General features: G+C 42.6%; 1 protein-coding gene across 1 annotated transcript; it reads left to right on the top strand.

Moving 5' to 3' along the window:
• Positions 1-125: 125 nt before the first annotated feature.
• On the top strand, positions 126-20,513 carry LOC311532671 (tapasin-related protein-like). The gene is made up of 9 exons (XM_084651334.1): positions 126-2,699; positions 3,702-3,932; positions 10,493-10,768; positions 12,461-12,802; positions 13,725-14,051; positions 14,868-14,954; positions 15,437-15,453; positions 15,543-15,583; positions 18,463-20,513. Exons 1-8 carry the CDS (start codon positions 2,654-2,656, stop codon positions 15,555-15,557), a joined length of 1,341 nt encoding a protein of 446 aa, XP_084507460.1. The 5' UTR covers positions 126-2,653; the 3' UTR covers positions 15,558-15,583; positions 18,463-20,513.
• Positions 20,514-20,713: the final 200 nt, after the last annotated feature.

The following is a 20,713-nucleotide window of genomic DNA, read 5'->3' as shown; positions in this document are numbered from 1 at the left end:
AATTTCATAGATTGGTTCCTTTGGGCCTTAAAACTTCTTATTCTGATAATCTAGTCTGATCTTTTGTATAACACAGGCCATAGAACCTCACCCAATAATTTCTGTATCAAGCCTCTCTCTTCTTGTGTGAGTTATGGCATATATTTTTAGAAAACCATCCAGTCTTGAATGAAAGACTCCAAGTGATGGAGAATCCAGCACCTCCCTGGGTAAGTTGTCCCAATGGTTAATTATGTCCATTGTTAAAAAGGTGTGCCTTATTTTTCACCTCTGTGCTTTAGTTTCCCCATTTGTAAAATGAGGATCATGCTACTGACTGTTGTAAAGCACTCTTAGATCTGCAGTTGAAAAGCACTATTAGATGATATTATTTTTAATCTGAATTCGTCATTGTCATCTTCTGCCAGTTTAAAAAGCCATTACTATCCGTAAGCTCTTCCTTGCTTATAGATTGTGTTCGAGTCACTATTGAACCTTCCTTTAGATAAATTAAATAGTTGGAGCTTTTTTTTCAGTCTTTTGCACTAAGGAATTGTTTCCAAACTGCGAATTGTTCTTGTTGTTGTTTTCTGAATGCTTTGCAGTTTTTTAACATCTGTTGTGAAGTGTGGATACCAGAACTGGACACAGTATTCCAGTAAATGTGTCACTAATGGTGTATATCCAGGTAACTTTACTGCCCTTCTCCTACTTATACATCCAAGGATCGCATTCATTCTCTGTTATGGGATTTCACTGGGAGCTCGTGTTCAATTTATTGTCTGCCATGACCCCAAAATCTTTCTCAGAGTTGTTGCTTTCCAGGATACACTCCTCTATCTTAGAAGTTTGACCTGCTTTCTTTGTTTCTAATTGTGTGACCTTGAATTTAGCTGAATTGAAATGCAGGTTGTATGACTGACCCATTTCCATCATGCCACCAATTTTTGTGTAATCTGCAAATTTTACCAACAGTTATTCTATATTTTCTTCCAGATAATTGGTTGAGAACAGATCCCTCTGGTGCCCCACTGTGCACAACCCCATTAGATGGCAATTCCCTATTTCTAGTTAGTTTTTGCAATTTTCTTAGCACAGTTGAAAACCCTGGTAAGAAGCAGGGTAACACCTCTTAACTGGGCTTTTCAATCATGTTCTGCTCAGCTGAGCTAACACGGTTGAAGAACACTTACTTTTTGTTCATTGCGACGTGCTGTAAAGGGACCAGACGTAGAACTGGTCCCTTTGGCTTATTGCTGGAGCACAGGACTGTCAAAAATGGAGATGCACTTCCTCTGCTGTACTGTGGGTATAAAATTACAGCCCTCCAAGCTGTCAATTTAATACCTTTCGTGGGTCCTAAATACTCAATGCTAAAGACTACGCCCCTATCGTCTAATACTAGACTATATATCAATGGGTCATTTGCAACATACTCTTTCTGTAGCTTTTTTCTCCTCTTTCCTTTATCCCATTATTATTCATGGGATTCCCAATAAAATATTATTCCCAATAAAAAATGGTCCATGACTCTAGAATCTTTGTAAACCAGAAGGCTGGCAGCTACTGAGCAATCAGTATCAAAAAGTTGTCACTGAGTACGTCAAGTTGCAGCATGCGTTTACATTTTTAAACCATTCATAAATCTATACTGACTAATCCCAGATTATCAGATCATCATTATCACACCCATTTTTTTTTTGGCCGTCTTACTATTTGGTGTTTTCCTTAAAGCCCCAGCTGCTGGATTCAGATTATAGTCTGAAAATTATTTACTCTTCGTATTATCGTAGCGTGTAGGAGACCTAGTCCAGGGCCAGGCCCTCGTTGTGCGAGGCACTGTACAAACACAAAAAGAAAAGGAGGACTTGTGGCACCTTAGAGACTAACAAATTTATTTGAGCATAAGCTTTCGTGAGCTACAGCTCACTTCATCGGATGCAAACACAGTGGTCCCTGCCTCCAAAGAGTTCACAGTCTAAGTGTCAGACGAGACAACAGATGGAGGCAGACAGATGGGGGAATGCAAGGAAACAATGCAACAATATTGGCAGTGGGCTCAGAATCTCAGCTTTTGTTTTTGTTTTAAGTTTCTAGCTCTCCTGCTTAAGGGGGAAGACCTGGAAACTTGACCTTAAATGCTGCAACACCAGAAGGCAGATAAAAAGTACCACACCTCTGTTATCTTTAAAATTTCATAATCTTTAAATTAATTGTATGATTTTTGAGCTGGATAGGATACTGTCTCCGGCTCTGCTCCTTGTGGGACGGTACTTACCACAGCTGGTGCTAAGGAGATCTCACCCAACCTTTGTTAATAAGGGGGAATCTAGAAGCTCCTATCGAGTGTGACTGCAGCACATTGCTGTGAACTTATTGCCGCCTGTTTGTAACAGAGAAATAAACCTTAGCTCCTCTTTGGCAGCTATATCCGCTCTTTTACCTCTCAGTGGGCCAAGTTCTCTGCTGGCGTAACTCGATTGACTTCACTGGCGTTAATGCTAGTAGAGAATTTGGCCCAGCTGTTATGAAGTTTGTTTGACCAGGAAATCCCGCCCTGCAGGGATTGCAACAGCCTCTTTGAAAGAAATGAAAGTGAAATTGAGAGAACTGAAAGTTATGGGACAAGAAGAGTGTCTGTAGAGGGTGGCTCTGTATCTAAAGCAACTCCACTATGAATTGTAGGATTTACACGGCAGTTTGTTGCTTCCTATGCACTGGTATGTACACCTAGTATATTTGCATGTGTTATAGTGCTATGTAAAATGAGACTGAATCACTTTATAGGCTAAATTCTTGATCCGTTGTTGCCAGAGACTGTTGGGTGTTGTGATGATTTCTGTCCTATTGTAAAGATGAGATTATCCTTGTTGGCCTCTCGGTGGTTTCACTGCAGAACACTGCTGATCCAAATAGCCTAGATTTCTATGACACAAAAACAAAGCTAAGATTTTCAAAAGTCTCTAGTGATTTTTTGTGGTACCTCAGTTTTGGGGTGTCCAATTTGAGACACCCAAAATTCATGAGTCTCACTTTAAAACCTTAGCCTTAGGGGTTTTTTTAATAGAAATGAACCCAAAATCTCCAAGTGAAACTCAGCCAAAACTGCTATTTTGCCCAGGTTTGTGATAGACTCCACATAACAACCAAGTTTAGCTCATTTATTCCAACAAACTGAACCACAAATTTAAAACTTGGGCTAGGTTTGTCTGAATTGATGTCAGTCTGGCCTGCAGTGCTGGCGATTAATGAAACTTGAAATGAAGCATGATTTGGGGTTTTGCTAGAAAACTGTTTTGTCTGGGTTAATGTGCTGCGTTTGTAACTTTTATGTATATACCATCTTAATCATTTATATCATACTACAACCGTAGTTTAAATAGAACTTAATAATTACATTACGTTCTGTGACCAAAAAGCAAAATGTATTTGCTCAGGGAAAATTTTATATCTTCTGTTGTTTTCCCCTCAAAAGATTTATGGATAACGAGCCCAAAGTTTCTTGTACTCCTATAATGCAGAAAAATGGCCCTTCACCCTCAAAAAAAGTAATATTCAAGATACTATGGACCAAATGGAGCCATTAAAACTGCATAGAAATGGGGTTAGCTAAATGTATTACATTTTTTTCACATGGGAAAACAAAACTTAAGGGGTATTTTTTATAATTAAAAGATCAACAGTACTTTTTTTAATGCATTTGTGCATGTATTGCCTTGAAGGAATCCTAAATCACCATAATGGAGTTGCAACAGCAGGTTCAACCTTTAGTCAAAGTAGTAGGCAGCTTTCCTGCTTGTTTGAGACAAGTGAAACAATCCCATCGTTAAGTGATTTCAAGTACATCAGACAGAATGCCTGGCTCCTGCTGAGTGGAACTAAATCGAAGGACACCAAGAGACCTCACTCAGAAAATCCTCCTGCTGCTAATACCCTCACGTTTATCGTACAAGGTGAGTAATCTGTTTAGATGCTCAGGCATATGAGCAAATTTGGGGGAGTTGTAAAGTAGGTGCAGGCTGAGGCAACCAAAACCGGGGTCCCCAGTCTCTGGGCAGGTTGGCAGACAAATCTCTCCTGGGGGGTGTCCTTCAGGTTGCTCAGGGATGGTAGCACACAAATGTTGGAATGCTGCACATGGATCGGACCCTGGCGGTGATCTCAGTGGGGGGACCTGGAGTGGTTTTTGGTGTTAATCCACCACTGTCAGGAAGCCGGTGATACTTTGAGATGGCCAAAAGGAATTCGCCAGTAAGGTTGTTTATTGCTTGCACTTGGGTGGAGGCCCCCCACAAAGAGAGCTGGTGTATTGCTATGCTTGCATTGTCTTCCCATCACTGTGGGTGGAGCAGGTTGTCCAGATTAGCAGCCTGAGTCATCATCCATCAACCGTTTAGCACAAGGGGGGGCCTTTCTGATTCAGGCAATAGCTTCCCTGTCTCTGAGGCCATATCCTCTCTCATTGTAGAGTTCCCATGTCAGCCTGCTGTGGAGAACAGTGATACTTAGCACTTCTGGAGCTCTTTACACCCACAAAGTCCTTTGCAAACATTGCTCACTCTAGCCTCGCCTTTGGGATGTAGGTGAATATTATCCCCACTTTTCCAGTAGGGACACAGACTCTTGTGATCTTCCAAAGCCACACAGCAAGTCAGTAGGGGAGCTGGGCCTGGAATTCAAGTGCGTGAGTGTATCCTACTTAGCCTGTCTGGAGCTAAAGTATCAGAGGGCCTTGTTCTCGCTCATCGTGTTCACTTACTAAAACCTTCAGTGTCCTCCTCTGGAAATCTAGCTTGCTGTTGCTGTGGACTGGCTAGATGGCATATACAAAATGAAAGACTTGATATGAAGCAGGAGCTTGCCTGTGTTGTCATAGATGCGTCAGCTGGCTATGCCACAGATTGATAAGCAGGGTATGCCACATGCGCATTACTTTACTTAGAATGTGGGAAAGAGAACAACCGGGAAATAATTAGTAAGACCCTATGAGACAATCAGACACATGAAGTTAGATTCCTACCTACCTCAGTACATGCATTAATAGATCATACAGAATAAGTCGGCATCTTCAGAGCCATTCCGCATTCCGTATGCTCCTTCAGATCTTTGTGCCCAACTTACTTATTTGTGCACATGCTGTTGCCAGTAGAAGGTTGGGAGATTGTGATTCAGGCAACATAAGTGCATATGATCAAAGCACGGTGTTTTAATCCCTTATATTTAGGCCAAAGAAGAATGCATTTTCACTAGACCACAAAGAGGCATATCTCCAAACTAGGGATTCTCTCTCTGCTAAATTTCAAGCTTCTCCCAATGAGGTATTAGAAAAGTTTTTAAAAGACACACCGAAGATGTTTTAATAGTAGAAGTATATGTGTTCAGTCCCTTCATAATCAAAAATGACTGAGCTGTTATTGTTCAAATTTAAAATTCATTCTTCGGCAGAGACCACACCTGGAAAACCTCTCTGCAAAATGAAAGTTACAAACAGAAATAAAGCCCTTTAGAATGGGAATGTGTAGTCAACTTTAATGATAACTGTTACTATGCATTCCAGCTATGATGATTCTCTGTTGCGCACACAATAGGCACATGCCCTATGGAACTCATTGCCACAAGATTTTGTTGAGATCAAGAGCTTAGCAGGATTCAGAAGGGATTGAATGAATATGAATATGCAGAGTTGTAACAATAAATTCTAATATATATAAAATCCTCATGCGTCAGGCCATAAAACAACCTCTTACTTTTAGGGGTCAGGAAGAATCTTCCCTGAGGGATAGGCTATCCCATAACTGCCTACTGCAGGGTTTCTTGAACCTTCCTCTAAAGCATTTGGTGCTGGCCACGGTTGATGGCAGGATACTGGACTAGATGGACCTCCTGATCTGTGGCTATTCTTATATTTAACAACATTTGTATATATAGTATAAATATGTAATATATGAGTACTAATGTCTACCTTTCTCAGCTGGGGACCCCACTTCCCCACTGCAAGACACAAAGTATGAGTTCTTGCTTGTGTCCTGCTGTGGGGAAAATTTGGCCCCTGGTAGTTTGTGTTTGTTAAATGAATAGATGCTGTGCTATATTCTAAAGTGGCCAGTAGATGTCAGCATAACATCCTACAACTAAGCATGCTATGCTAGTTGTTTGTTTACCGACAAGGGGGTGTTGATCTATGTTAGACTGTTTTCTGTGTGCCCACGCACCCTGACTTGTTTCAGCAAATATTTTTACGAGAGAGAAATGTAACAGAAGGATGAGCCTTGCCTTCCGTGAAAGAATGACAGTGGAGTGAAGATCTAAACAGTATGTGTTTGACACAAGAGGGTCCATTTTTAGTGTGTTTGACTGAAGAGTCTTCTGTAGATTCCCCCGTCTATTCTCAGAATATCGAATGCAGCATTTTGAAAATATAGCAGAAGAAATGAAGAAGTCATTCAGATTACCATGGTGATGAGAGCTCCAGGTATACAGATACAGGTCTACGTAGGAAGGTAAATCTAAGGAAAGGGAGTTACCAAATACATACAGTAGAGCCTCAGAGTTACGAACACCTCGGGAATGGAGGTGGTTCATAACTCTGTGATGTTTACAACACTGAACAAAACTTCTTGGTTGTTCTTTCAAAAGTTTACAACTGAACATTGACTTAATATAGCTTCGAGCCTCTACTGTGCAGAAGAATGACTCTGCTTTCCCTTTGTTTTTTTAGTAGTTTATGTTTAACACAGTACTGTACTGTATTTGCTTTTATTTTTATTTTTTTTGGGGGGCGGTGGGGGGTTGGGAGGTGTCTGCTGCTGCCTGATTGTGAACTTCTGGTTCCAAATGAGATGTGTGTGGTTGACGGGTCAGTTCGTAATTCTGGTGTTCATAACTCTGAGGTTCTGCTGTCACTTTAGTCATGTTATTTTGTAATCCTTAATCACTGTGATGAACCTGTTTTGTCACTCAAGTCAGCTGACCTGACTCTAAATACAACGGGGAGCAGAGCAGCTGTGTTGCGTAACTTTCACAATCAGCACAGGTCTATGTAGCTGCTAAACTGTTCAGATGTTTGAAGTATTATTGGTTCATCTCCCTTTTGTGGGGGGCAAGAGGACTCCAGATGGGAGTAATTGGCAGTGGGACATGGAAACCTTTTGGGGGACATTTTGGGGTTCACCCACACCAGTAAGGGGGTCAGTCACTGTTTGCCTTGTAACTCTGAGCGTCTTGTGGCTAGCTGTGCAGCTTTTGTCCGGAGCTACAACCCCAACAGCCCGCAAGCCTCACGCTGGCCTTGCCCAACTTGCTTACTCCTTGCAGGCCGACCTTAGAACCCTTCCAGCCCTGAATTCACCCCAAAACCATCGTCCTGCGGGGTCTGGTCCCTCTACTGGACAGTCACCAAAAAAGTATTTGGTTCATTGCTTCTGCAGAGACCGTAAAACATTCCAATTTGTCAGCTTCTTAGAAGCTCAGACGTCACTGCATGTATCCGGCACTGAGGCTTTATAATGAAAGCAAAACAAGTTTATTCACACAAAGAGCATGGATTAAGTGGTACCAAGTAACAGAAATTAAGGTAGAGATGGTTACATGCAAATTGAATGTGCGCTGTCACTTTTAAAGCCTGTAACTTAGCCTCCTACATCTACCTTGTGTGCCGCTGTAAGGTCTGCAGTGTAGCCGCAGATCTTTGTTGCTAGGAGAAAGCTCTCCTAATGACAAAATACAACCACCCCTCCGCCCGTCACCTTTCCAGCTTTTGACGGGCTGGCTTGGCCAGGACCCATCACAGAGATCAAATCATGTGGGTTTTTTGCCTCCTTGAAGTGGAGGATAACTTAGGGGTCTGCTCCCTGTCTCTCTGTAGTTCAGGGTACCTTTTTAATTGATTCTTCCAAAAGATGCCCCCAGATAATGTTCATTAGTTCAGGCTGAATAAAGGACACCTGAGGTCTGAAAAATAAAGCTGGGGCTGGTTCCAAATTATCTCTTCCTGTTGTAACTTCTGATACAAATCAATAGCCCATTGAATTTGAGCCATATCTGCTTTGAGGTGTCATCTTCTTGTCTTTATCTGGAAAAAAACAGTTTATCAACTCTTCCCTCCCCCCCAGCATGCCTGATTTAAATACACTTAGAAGTCTGTGATTAAAGGGTAATACCAGTGAGCATTCATAATTCACATCCAGCTTTGTTATAGACAATTTACAATGATGATATTGACCAGGGGGTTGTTTGTTTTCAAATATTTCACAAGGCGTATTTGGTACAGAAATCACAGCAGTAGTGTGTAGGGTCCGAATACAGGGGTGCCTCGGGTCACAGTGACCGCAACTTAGCGGTGGCTGGCCGGCCAACCTGAAATGAGTTGGCGGGTCGTGTCCCAGGTTCTAGTGGACAAGTGCCCATGTGAGGGAGCCACTTATATATGTGGTTGGTTTGGCCGTTCAGAAGAACTGAGTGAGCCTGGCGAGTGAGGCCCCGATCCTGAGTTGTGGCTCCGCTCTACTCGGTGCCTGTGAGGATGGCGGCTGCTGTAAGCCTTCTTCTGACACTGGGGCCTTCTTGGGTACAGACCAATCCCGGACACAAACCAGAGCAGCCCAAAGACTGAAATAGGAAATAACTCTGAAGGTTGGTCAACCTTGTACCAACTGCCCCAACTTGCCCTGACCATGCTCCCTTTTCCTCAGCCACATCCCTTGGGCATGCTCTGTGTGCCAGGGCAGCTGGGATGAGAATGGCCTAGAAGTCACTATGGCAACTCTGTACCACAGCAGGATGGCACGGGCAGGGCTGATCCTCTGCTGTTCAGCTAAGCTGGCTTTGCCCTATTGCAAGGAATGATCAGAACCTGACTTCCCTTCAGCTCATGGTTGAGGCACTTCAGTAGGTCACTGTGGGCGTTACTGCAGGCGGCGATGTTTTGTGTGACTAAACGTAAGACTTCAGGGATTGTCTACACGGGGAAAGGCCCCGCAATAGCGCTAACTCCCCATGTGGACTCCTACCGCACCCTAAGAGCACCTTCGTGCACATCAGCTTAATATACTTTGGAAGTATTCCAAGCCAAACTGCATTAAGAGCGTCCACATGGGGAGCTGGTGCAGAGTAGCTAATGCACTTTAAATTCACACCCTCACTTACTGCATACTACCTTCCCTGTGTAGATAAGTCCTCAGTCTTTACCAGCATTAAATTCACTTAGTAAACGAATATTTAATCATTTTGCAAGAGTGGGAAGATAAATCTGCCAGGGTAAATCTTGCTGGGAATGTTGTTCACTTGTGCTGTTATATCATCACCAGATAAAGTTAATCACAACATAGGTGGGATCTGCAGAGTACATCTTCCTCAAATTAGTCACAACAGTGTAGGAGGATTCAGAGAACAGATGTGCCTGTTGGGGCCCTTTCATGCAGAGCTGAGCATGGTAGGAGAGGAATCTGAGCTGCAAAGTTCAGATCTTGATCCAGGTTCCAAATTCCCCTGTGTGTCTGGGGGTTTGCTTTGGGTTTATCTTTAGAAATAACATTATTGTGTGATTATGATTAAGTGACTTATTGTGTGGCTCACAAATAACCTATTGTGTGTATGGCGAATGACAAAGAGCAGTGACAATATACTGCATTAAAGAAAGAATTTAAGGGGCAAGAATACCCCTATGTTTGTAAAATGTATCTGACTAAAAGGCACTCCCCAGAATATCCCATTATTCAGTCTGCTGAACTCTGTGCTTTTCCCAGTGCACTCAAGTGAGTGCTGTCAAATTCGTGGAGGGATCTCCTCATTCGCTTCTGGGGACTGGTAAAAGACATTGTGACAAGATGAGCCCGGCAGCTGACCTCTAGAAATCAGGACATCTGTCTGTTTTCTTGGTCTCTCATCTGTTGATTTGATTGTTTCTTTGGCTATTCTTTCAGCCAGTACGAGGTCTGTGAACCGCGTAAGTCCTTCTTAAGCCTCTGTACAGGAAAGAGCTTCACCCTTTAAGCCTGAAAGCTCCTTAGCTGATATTGATGATAATCGACAGTCTGCAGGCTCAGTGATACTCATTTCAAAGATGCTGAAAACCGTAGATCTGGTGCCAATCTCACTTAAATCTTATTACTCCGGTGTAACTCCCATTGATTTCTGTGTAATTTCTCCTGATCAGGCTCTGTCGTGTCAGACCCCTCCTAAAGCCAGGGTAATTAGCCTTGAAGGAGAGGTGCGTGTGGTATTCGTTAACAAGCATCTTTATCTTAGTCCTGAGATGCTACAACCAAATTAGGGCCACAACTCCGCAACTGGGTCCATAAAGGCAGAGACTTGAGCCTGTTGTAAAACTGGCGGTTTGGGGAGGAGAATTCCGTGCTGTTTTTGCGTGTGCTGAGAGTTGATTACCACTGAGATTGAATAGGGTTGCATTGTATTTGCTGTTTGGGCTGGTGTGCGTAGATAGTTCAACTCTCTCCATAACATTGATGAAGAAAAGCTGGGATTCTAACAGGTGCATGTGTATTTTTTCATGCAGAGTCCTCACTGGATATTCTCCAACACGTGGATGAGGATACTGACAAGCTTGAATGTAAGATTAGCAGATATTTTACAGATAACACCCAGATCCTCTGGCCTGGGTTACAAACTCAACTTCATAAACTAGATTCATGGTTCACTGGCACCATAAAGCACCTGGATGACAAATTCACCGTTACAGTCTTTTTGGTACAATCAAGTGCCAGCAAAGAGGCAGAGAACCGAATTCCCGAAGATGTTTCTCAAGGCAACACAGAGACGTTTTATCTTTCAGGTAACAAGACTATCCAAAAAAATGAAATAATAATCCTGGTTTGCACTTCTACTGCACCGCCCAAATGAGGACTTTAAGTTTTACAATATTCATGTGGCATTGTAAAGACAATGTGAGTTTGTCAATGAAATAACTAGCATCATGATATTTTTAAAATATCCCATTGGTGGGTTTAAAGTAGGGAGAAGCAGCTTTGCTAGGGTTGTGTATAATCTAAATAATGGGTCTCATTCTTATTTACACAATGGGAGAATTGCCGATTCCTGCGATTTTATTTGGGGTGTCCAGATATTTGGTGTTTTCCTTAAAGCCCCAGCTCCTGGAATCTTGTGAATAAGAGACCATCTCTACAGTCCTTTTGATAATAAATTAATTTGTCAAATATATATATTTTTTAGAAAGTAAGTTTCTAGGCTTCATCGTTATGGAGACAATGATGAAAATTTGACCCTGGTGTCTCTTAAAGACTCAAAACCTAGAAAGTAAATAAAAAAGAAGACCAAATGTGTTTTTTTTTTTTAAATCTCTTAATTTTTAAGCCAATTTCATGATTCTGGGAGGTATGACTCATGGTTTATGAATACTTAGGATTGCCAATACAGCTAATGCCACTTGACTCCAGTGTAGCTGGGTAAAGGGACTGGAAAGTAGATGTAAAGATAACTTGCATTGCCAGAAAAGTGTAACCTGGCAGCTTCTCAACCCAAATGCAAGTAATAACAACAATGGTCTGTAATACTATTTAGCACATGTCTAGTGTTTTGCATATTCAAAACCACTATGGAGACATTAACTAGCTAATGCTCAAAGCACCCTTGTGAGGTCAAGGATCATCTTCCCTTTTCAGATGGGAGATTGCGGCAGGGAGGCGGATTGGCTTAGTGGCAGAACAGAAAATAGAATTCAGACTCTGTGCTCAGCCCTCTCAAGCATGTTGCTTTCACACACTCACTTTCACTTTTACAATAGCAGGAGTGGGATTCTGTTGGCCAAAAGATAGCCTCTTTGTTGAAGCCTAAACGTTTTTTTATTTTGTGTGTGTGTGTTTCAGTTGGCCGGCCAGCCCAGATTCCCAGTGTAAATTGGGAATAACTCGACTGAAGTAATATATAGATATAGTCTTTCACTTGAGGATTTTAAAGAATATTATAAATGTTTCCCAGTTATTTAGTATCATGAAAACCTAGATTGCAAAAACCAGTGTTAGTTAACTAAGACTTGTAGAGAGACAAGGTGGGTGACGTAATATCTTTTATTGGACCAACTTCTGTTGGTGAGAGAGACAAGCTTTCGAGCTTATACAGAACTCTTCTTCAGATCTTGGAAACTAACTCGGTGTCCCTGCTAAATACGAGGTTTGAAACTTTGAGTTCTCAATATCCTGGGACCAGCACGGCTACAACGCTGCATAAGACTTGTAACACAGTTATGAATTATTGAAGGCTAATTGTACCCATTATTCAAATGGAGAAACTGAGGCACAAAGCGATGTTAAATGGCTTGCCCAAGGGCACAAAAGAAGTTGGTGGCAGAGCAATGAATTGTACCCATTTCTCGCTCTGACCATGTATAAGCTTTATTCTGTAGTATGGGTTTGTGTGTCTTTAGATGGCAGCTTGTACTCTGACTGAGTTTAGCACCATTGATCCAAAATCTGGTCACTCTAATGATGCTTTATCATCTGCATTACAGGTGTACTCTTGGTACGCACAGGACCCTCTGTAATCCAGTCTGGCTTGAATAAGGATGTCCTCCTCAGCTGTGCTTTCTCAGTCGATCACAACACAGATGTCGCCATCAAATGGATATTACAGCAGAAAGGGGGACACAAAAAGCTGATATTTGCCTACAATGGATCTGCCAGGCAGGTGGAATACAAGGATAAACGGGCTGAGATGTTCCTAGCAGAGATCCCGAAGGGGAATGCTTCTCTCTTACTAAGAACAGTGGGAGTAAGAGATGCAGGAACCTATTCTTGCCAAATATTGGTGTCCTCAGTGCTTTGGGCACAGAATATCCAGCTGGAAATAGTAGGTAATTGATTCTTTTTAAATATATTGGGCAATGCTGAAAATTTTGTATTATCTTCATGTAGCAGGATAAGAGGATACTTGCCTTGATACGGACGGGTGATCGCTTAACAATCGCCGTGTGTTATTCTATATTTATGAAGTACGCCGCTGGAATTGAGCAAAGGGGGGAGAATTTGTGAGGCTCTCGGACAGGATCCAGTCTCCTTGCCCACGGGATCGCTATCTGGTGCTTTTTTTCCCCACCACCCTTTAATTATGTCTCTGTGGGATAAACCCTGCTGTGTCTAACTCTATCAAGGAATAGAATCAGGGACCCAAGACCAGAGCTTGGGGCAGATCCAGCAGCAAGGGTTCGTGCTCTCCCAAGTCTGACTTTCCATAACAAAGCTAGGGCAGCTGACTTTTAGCCAGTGGAGCATCCTTTGGCAAGTCCTGCAGTGCAGCCGGGTCATATTCAGCAAGCTCCTTTTTTAAAGGATGACCGCTGCGCTTAGTACCTGTGTCATTTCCCTTTTCTATGATAAACTTAACGCCTGTGGGTGGTACATGTCTAAGGGTTTTTTAATGGTTCCATGCCATTCTTCTCAACCAGCCAACACGTAAATGTGGGTCACGACGGGTCAGGGACCCCCAAAATAAGGGGGGGACACAAATATATTCATGGTGGAAGCTTTATAATGCTGTGGGATTCCTTCCTTTGGTGGAGTGAAGCTCTGTCTCGTGATTCTGTGTTTCTGGTGCAAACAGTTTTCAGCAATATAAGTGAGGGAAACCAAATTTGTGTGGATGGGAAGTAATTTGGGGGCTAGAATCAGTGATCTCTTTAGAAATGAGGGACATTAAATGGAGCCATTTTAATAGCAGAGTTTGCTTATTTTTAAATGGATCTGGATGCAGCACTGTAATAACTTTTTTTTAACCAGAAAAGCCCACGGTGACCCTGAACGCTGCTGTCCTGTCTCTGGTGGAAGGAGACGAACACAAGCTGGTCTGTGACATCAGTCACTTTTACCCTCATGATGCCGAGGCTCAGTGGTTTCAGGAACCAATGCAGCAGGGGATGCTCCCACATTTGGTGACTCACGTTGTCTCTAGTAGTCACAGGCAAAACAGCGATGGGACTTACAGCTTCTCCAGTTACTTCCTGCTTAAGGCCTCCCTCAGGGACGATGGGCGTCGGTACACCTGCCGAGTGGAACACCAAAGCCTAAAGCACCCAATCAAGAAAAGCCTGACGGTGAAAGTGACAGGTACGGTGTTCACCGGAGGAAACGGCATTTAACAATATTTCCATTTTTGTTAAAAAACAGAAAAACACACACCCTTTTTTGACCCCAAACAACAAAGAAAAATGCACAGCAAACTTAATTTATAATCAACGTTTTGGGGGAGGGAGAATAGAAATCCCTTCCTGACCAGTTTGACCCTGTGATTGATTGATTGATTGATTTAATTTGTTAAAGAAAAACAGTGTGCCTGGTGCAGTAGAAAGTGTAGGAACAAAGGTGGTCCTTGCTCGGAAAAGCTTACTGAGTGTGCTTGTGTTTCCGTGTTGTTTTGAACTCCTTTCCATTGGGCAACAGCAGAGGGGCTCTCTTGGAGAGATTTCAGTGAGGAGTGGAGAGTGATTTCGTGAGCCTTAAGTGTTAGGACAGTGGACAGTAATAATAACCACCCATGCAATCTTTGTGCCTGTGTATCATCTCTCACCCTCATGCTCAGCTATCAAATATCAATAATAACCTTTGTTCAGGGCACTTCCTGGGGGTTAATAACTAAGTCCTCTCAATCTCCGGCCTTTAACGCCATGTGGTCGTAAATCCCACCTCAATCATTGTTACTTTGATCCCCAAAAGTTTCTTGAGCCTCAGCTGTGGTTTGTTCTATTTATTTTATTTTGTTTTTAATCCTCTGCAGTAGACTGGTTTTTAACACACACACAGATGTAATATGGCTTCATTATTGTAAATCATATCTATGTCCTCTAAGAAGCAACAGCGTGTTTATTCTTCTCTGCAGGTTGTTGTTGTTCTTATAAAATGGTTCTTTTATTTATTTATGGACAGAATCTACCTCAGCAACTTGGCTCCTTGTCATCCTATTCGTCGTCCTTGCTGGGTGTCTTGTTGTGATGTTGTATTTTCTTTACCAAGGTAAAAAAAAAAAAAAAAGCGTGTGAAAACCATTATTTGGGGTGGAAAGGAGTTTGCTGGCATCCCCATTATTTATTTGTAGTATTGTAGTGCATAAGAGTCTCAGTCATAGAGCTGGACCCCACTGTGCTAAGCTAAAGACCGTCCCTGCCCCAAAGAGCTTACAACCTAAATATAAGAGTAGAGGCAGCGGATGGATACAGACAGACTGGTGGGGGAAGTAGAAGGAAACAATGAGACAATACAGGTCAGCGTGGTGTGCAGTAGCCTCAGCACACCAGGGTTCTATTGAAATACCGGGTCAGATCCCCAAATGGGGTAAATTGGCCTAGCTCCATTTAAGTCAGTGGAGCCAGGCTGATTTACACCATCGGAGACTCTAAGCCCAAACTTTGAACTGTAACTGAGTTGTCTGGTTATGGCTGGTAAGTGGTGTCTATAGTTCCACATTCGGACTGACCCGTCTTTCTTTTCTACCCTAGGGATGAGCACCAATAAGGTAGGTTTCGGTTCTGTTTTCTACCCATTCGCTTTATGTTGTTTCCATTGGGCTGTTCTCTAATGTGTTTGTCTTTGTTTCAATTTCAGCCAAAACCTTACTAGAGCATGAGACCGTTCAATCCAGTCAGGTAAGAGGCAAAGGATCCAACTTGGTAATCTGCAGTAACCTGTCGGCGGCACCGAGCTTGGGTGAACAGATGTGGGGCTCGCACTACTGCACTAAAATAGCTACGTAGGTGATGTGGCTTGGGCTGGTGCTCAAGCCCTGAAGCCAAGGGAGGGGGGTGGGCTTCAGAGCCAAGCTCTGGCTCAACCCGCAGCTTAAAAATGCTGTCTGAGTAGCTCTTTTTAGCACGGTAGCACAAGCCCCGTGAGCCCAAGTCTGTTGACCTGGGCTCAGAGCCTTGCTGCTTCTGGCTATGAAGATGTACCGAAGAAAGAGCGTGGGTGGAATTTTCAGAAGCACTCAGCATTAGCCTAACTCCGCTCTCACTTGAAGCAACGGGATTTTTATCGTCGACTTCAAAGGGAGCACAGTTAAGGTGGGGTTTTCCAGAGTGCTCAGCATTGCCCTATGTTGTTAGTGGGGTGTGTATAATTTAGAGATAAAGAGGAAGGGGGGGTCAGGAGTCCTGATCTCTGCCACTGAGTAACTTCATCAACTCGGGCAAGTCAATTATCCTCTCTGTTTTATTGACCCATCTGCTGAATAGAGATAATAATTATCTGCTTCTCACATGTTGCAAGGCTTCACTCCTGAATATTTGTAAAGTGATTTACTTTGATGAAAGGGGCTGCATGTGTGTTTAAAGTTGTTTCCATTTATTCCCAAATAGAAATAACAGAAGAAACCTTTGTTTTTTCCCCAATATATTTTTATTGCAGTCGGAAGCGAATAATAGTATTGCATGCATTTGAAGAGTGATATTCTGTTTTTCCAGCATATACTAACTCAGAGATCAGCACGATGAAGAGTTGCATATTCATAGCACTGGGTAGTGCCCACAGGTAGATGGTGACAGGCTGCTGTAACTTAGATGGGCCTCGAGCGGCTCCTGGAGCAGCCCCAAATCAGGAGGGACCAAATGTAGCTTAAAGCCATCATATTCCCAACTTCCCCTAGGCTGCAAGTTCAGTACTGTGCCTCTAAGAGGTGCAGTGCAGAATCACACCCCCCCAAATCACTACACTGTCAATTGGGCATCTAACTCCCTTAGGCTCCTTTGAAAAAGTCTAAATCCCCTAGATTGCCTTGCAAATCTCAACCCAGGGCATCTTTACCTGTAATGGTCCCCTCCTTTTTTTTTTTAATGCAGAAAGCAAATTAACATCTAACCTCCTGAGTGACGATACGTCTTGCCTTATCTTTTCTTTAATTTGCATTTGATTTAATTAAGAAAAACAAAGATGCTTAATATTTTATGGCCCTGTGAACATACAGTGCAGGTTGTTATAAAATTTAAAGTCTTAATATAGTGTTACTGTGTAGTCCTGTACAAACTTTTCTTGTGAGACTCTCCTGAAGTTGAAAGCCGCCGCTCTTTAAGGAGTGCACAAAAAAGCAGACTGCCAAATTGTAGGATTGGAAGTAAAGAAGAATTCTGTCTCCAGCTGAAACTAGAGAGGAAATTTTAGAAGGACAGAATGTAATTATCCAAGCTGGAATTGGGTCACAACAGCAGGTTAACAACCCTATGCTTCAAAAAAGTCCTCTGAGTATTTAGTGACCATAGAGTTATTGGGACGTAAGTTCTCCTCCTCACTGGAAATATTAGGACTTGGGACCAAATGAGACATAAAAGCTTGCAACCATAAGAGTAAAGACAAAAATACTTCCTGAGGCTGGTTACCATGGGGCTAGGATTTTGGCTCTCAGACATAAGCCCTTAAAACAGCGAAGCAAAAGCAAACAAAAAATACCGAGTGCCTCAGTATCACTGAGAGTGGGATCGGATCACTCGCAGGTTTTTATGCCTTTAGTTTGGTTTGCACTCGTTTCATCTTCTCTTTTCAAATCCCTCTGTCTTATCCCTTTGAGAGCAGTAGGCTCATGCTCTCATTTGGTGTTTTCTATGACCAGACTCTTATTATGGTGGCACCTAGAGGCTTCAGCCGTCATCCTGGGCCCATTGTCCTAGACACTGTACACACACTTAGACAGTCCCTGCCTGAAAATGCTTATAACTGAAATAGGCAAAGGACAGCAGAAAGCAAGTATTAACCCTGTTTTACAGGTAGGAAACTGAGGCCCAATGCATTGAAATGACTTGCTTGAGCTCACACAAAGTAGAGCTGGGGACTAAACTCCCGAGCCCTAGTTCAATGGGCGATGTCACCCTCTAACTTCAAGACTGCGACGGAAAGTGAGGTGACCCTTTTTTTCCAGGATCTACACAGCTGATCAGCAACTGCTAGAGAGAGAACTTCTGTGCCTGAAGGCCAGGACTTACCACTAAGAGATTGGGTCTTTTGTTCAACTATGTCGGACAGTTTACCGGGGACTCTGCAGTCCACCCAGTGTCATGCAAGTTGCTCATCGTCCATGCATACCTGCCAGGAGAACCTAAATTAATATTACAGATGATCTGTTCTGATGGAAAATAGCTTTTCAGAGGAAACACATGTTTGTGAGAAATGTTCATCTTACGAAATGCGTCGAAACAAATTTTGGCTCAGGTTTTTTTGGTCTGTTCTTTGTTTTTTTCCTCTTTTCTCCTCCCTTTCTACCAGCAAAGGGAAGTTTAAAAAATACCAGAAATGAAACTGATTCATGTCATCAGAACAACTTGGTGAAAAATTTTGAACAAAACAAGATGATGATCATTTTGTTCTAGGTTCTTTCCAGAAAATACTTACCATTTTTATCATCGTCTACACATTCAGTCTAGTGGAGACAGAAAACTAGTGTGCTCTGTGTAAAGAATGATGCTCCAAGCAGGCCAGGCTTTCAGTTTAATCCTTTTAAAGAAATCAATATAAAATATCCTTTTCTGTCCCTCACTTTTAGGAACTGCTGCTCCCTAGCTGAGGAATGAATCACAACACAGAGAGTGGAAAGAAAGAACGTGTGCTGGATCTGCACCAGGAGCTCTAGATGGTGTTTCTCCGAACATACACTTTGGAGCCATTTACACTTGTACAAGCTACTGCGGTGGGAGTGGAGAATTCTGATTTGCACAAGTTGTAAAGGAATGAAAAGTTGAGCCTGGTCTGGATATTTTTGTACTGCTATGAATGTTGCTTAGTGGTATGAATTCTTTTTTTTTTTAAACTGATGCAGCCGGTAGGTAGTTATGCCAGTACATCCCCGTATGTGGACACCTATTCCCCTTACTACATGGAAATAAGATGCACTAAAATAACTTCCTCCGTGCTAGCAGGGATTGTATGCTGGTATAGTTAATGGAATACAACTTGTATGCGGACAAGGCCGTAGATAAGATCCTTTAAAATAATGGGCCAGATTTCTTGTTGCCCGGTCCCTTGTATAATCATTTACACAAGTGCAGAGTGGGTGTGAAACATTCCCAGTCGGATTTACTAGCATTTTGCACTGATTTGGGCCAAGTTTACACAATGGGAGTGATAGTAGCATAGCAACCTGTAGGATATGAAAAGTTTGGTTTTTTTTTCTTCCCCCGTCGCCGGAAGACCCACCTCCCTTAGCGATGGTAACGAGGCTGATGGAAGCATTCTTCTGCTGACCTAGCTATGGCGCTCAGGGGGTGTAGATCTATGTAGACCAGGCCTTTGGGGTAAAAAACTACACAAGGTGCAGGGCGGTGGAGAATCTGGCTTTATGCCCTCCAAGGGATTTCACCAGGATTTCTCAGTCATCAATCAGATGTCTTGTATTTGCATGTTAGGATTATGATGGCTGGGGCTTTTTGAGGGGGGTGTGTTTCGTTTTTTTAAAGCCACATGGGTGCTCAGGTACACTTATCCTAGTAAATGACAGCAAGAGTCCTACTCTATTCCCTCTGTCTTGCTTCCACACTTGCTGGTTTGAGCACCTTCTCTGCAGTACTTACCATCTAAAACAACCTTCCTGAATCTCTCTGCTTTATCCTTCCACATATCTTCAAACGTGTCTTTGCCCTGCTTAGTCCTATTCATTTGTCTCTTGTAGATATAGAAATGCTTTATTTAACATGCAGACAATACCTTCCGACCAGTGTTACTCTAACTTGTGCCGTCTATTACCCGCTCACTGGTTAGTATCATTCACATCTGCCTTAGGGACACAGTTTGTGTGAAAAAACTTATGCAAAATGGGGGTGCATCAGGCTATACATGCCATTGCTGAGGCGTGGTTTTTACACCGGTGCTTCTTTTTGAGGAGTTAATTTACTGTGTGCCCCATTTTGGGCACTGGCTATCTTCTTTAATATTTATGTGCCTAGCCAAGAATTAAGTTGTGCCCCTGAAAACAACCCAGAAATTGAAGCTGCTGCCAGATTGCGGCAGCCTGCTTGGTAAGTAGAGAATATTCTACCAGTGCCCTGCCATCTCTGTGGGCTGCTTGTTGGGTTTCTGGGTGATATTTAAGGTATTGATTTTTGACCTATAAAGCCCTAAATGGCTTAAGGACCTACCTATGTGAGACTCTGTCCTTGAGCCATGCAGCTGCAGTTGAGATTAGCAGATGTGCTGGAGTCCTATGAGGCTACTGGCTGAGCAATTCTCTGTGAGGACCCCACGGCTTTAGAAATAACTCCCATTTGCAATAGACTGTCTGATCAACTTCAGGGCACGTTGCAAATCTTACCTTTTATTCCCCAGGTATTTGAAAATGGTGGTTGCATCCAGGCAGGCTGGTTATAAGGGTGGGAAATGGTTGGAAAGAAAAGGTATTTGAATTTTAAAGTTTCCACGGCCCCTGGCGGTCATTTACGTTGGCTTGTTTGGCTCTACTTGGAATATCTTGAAGTCATGTTGTGGCCCCTTTTTAGTATTTGTGCAAATCTAAATCAATCAAACTGCTTGCTGGCTTTCTTAGTTTTGTGAAATGCAAAGAGGTCATTAAACAGCAATAAAAACACATAACGAAAAATTCAAATACATTCTGATTTGTTTGATTGGATTCTTAATCTCTGGCTGTTGGCGTAAGGTCCATGGATTTGTTATTCCTCATGTCTCAATATTCCCACCCTGTTTTTCCCCGTGGCTGGTTCTACAACAGAGGCTTGCCGTTGTGTTTGACAAGGGTTTGTGTGAATGTTGTTTTCGGTTTTGGTTGGTTTGCATCCTCCGCTCCA

Source organism: Lepidochelys olivacea (genome assembly GCF_965140295.1).
Source record: "Lepidochelys olivacea isolate rLepOli2 genome assembly, chromosome: 17".
Classification (NCBI taxonomy): domain Eukaryota; kingdom Metazoa; phylum Chordata; order Testudines; family Cheloniidae; genus Lepidochelys; species Lepidochelys olivacea.
Note: the sequence above shows the minus strand (reverse complement) of the source record. Positions and strands in the feature narration are given on the sequence as shown.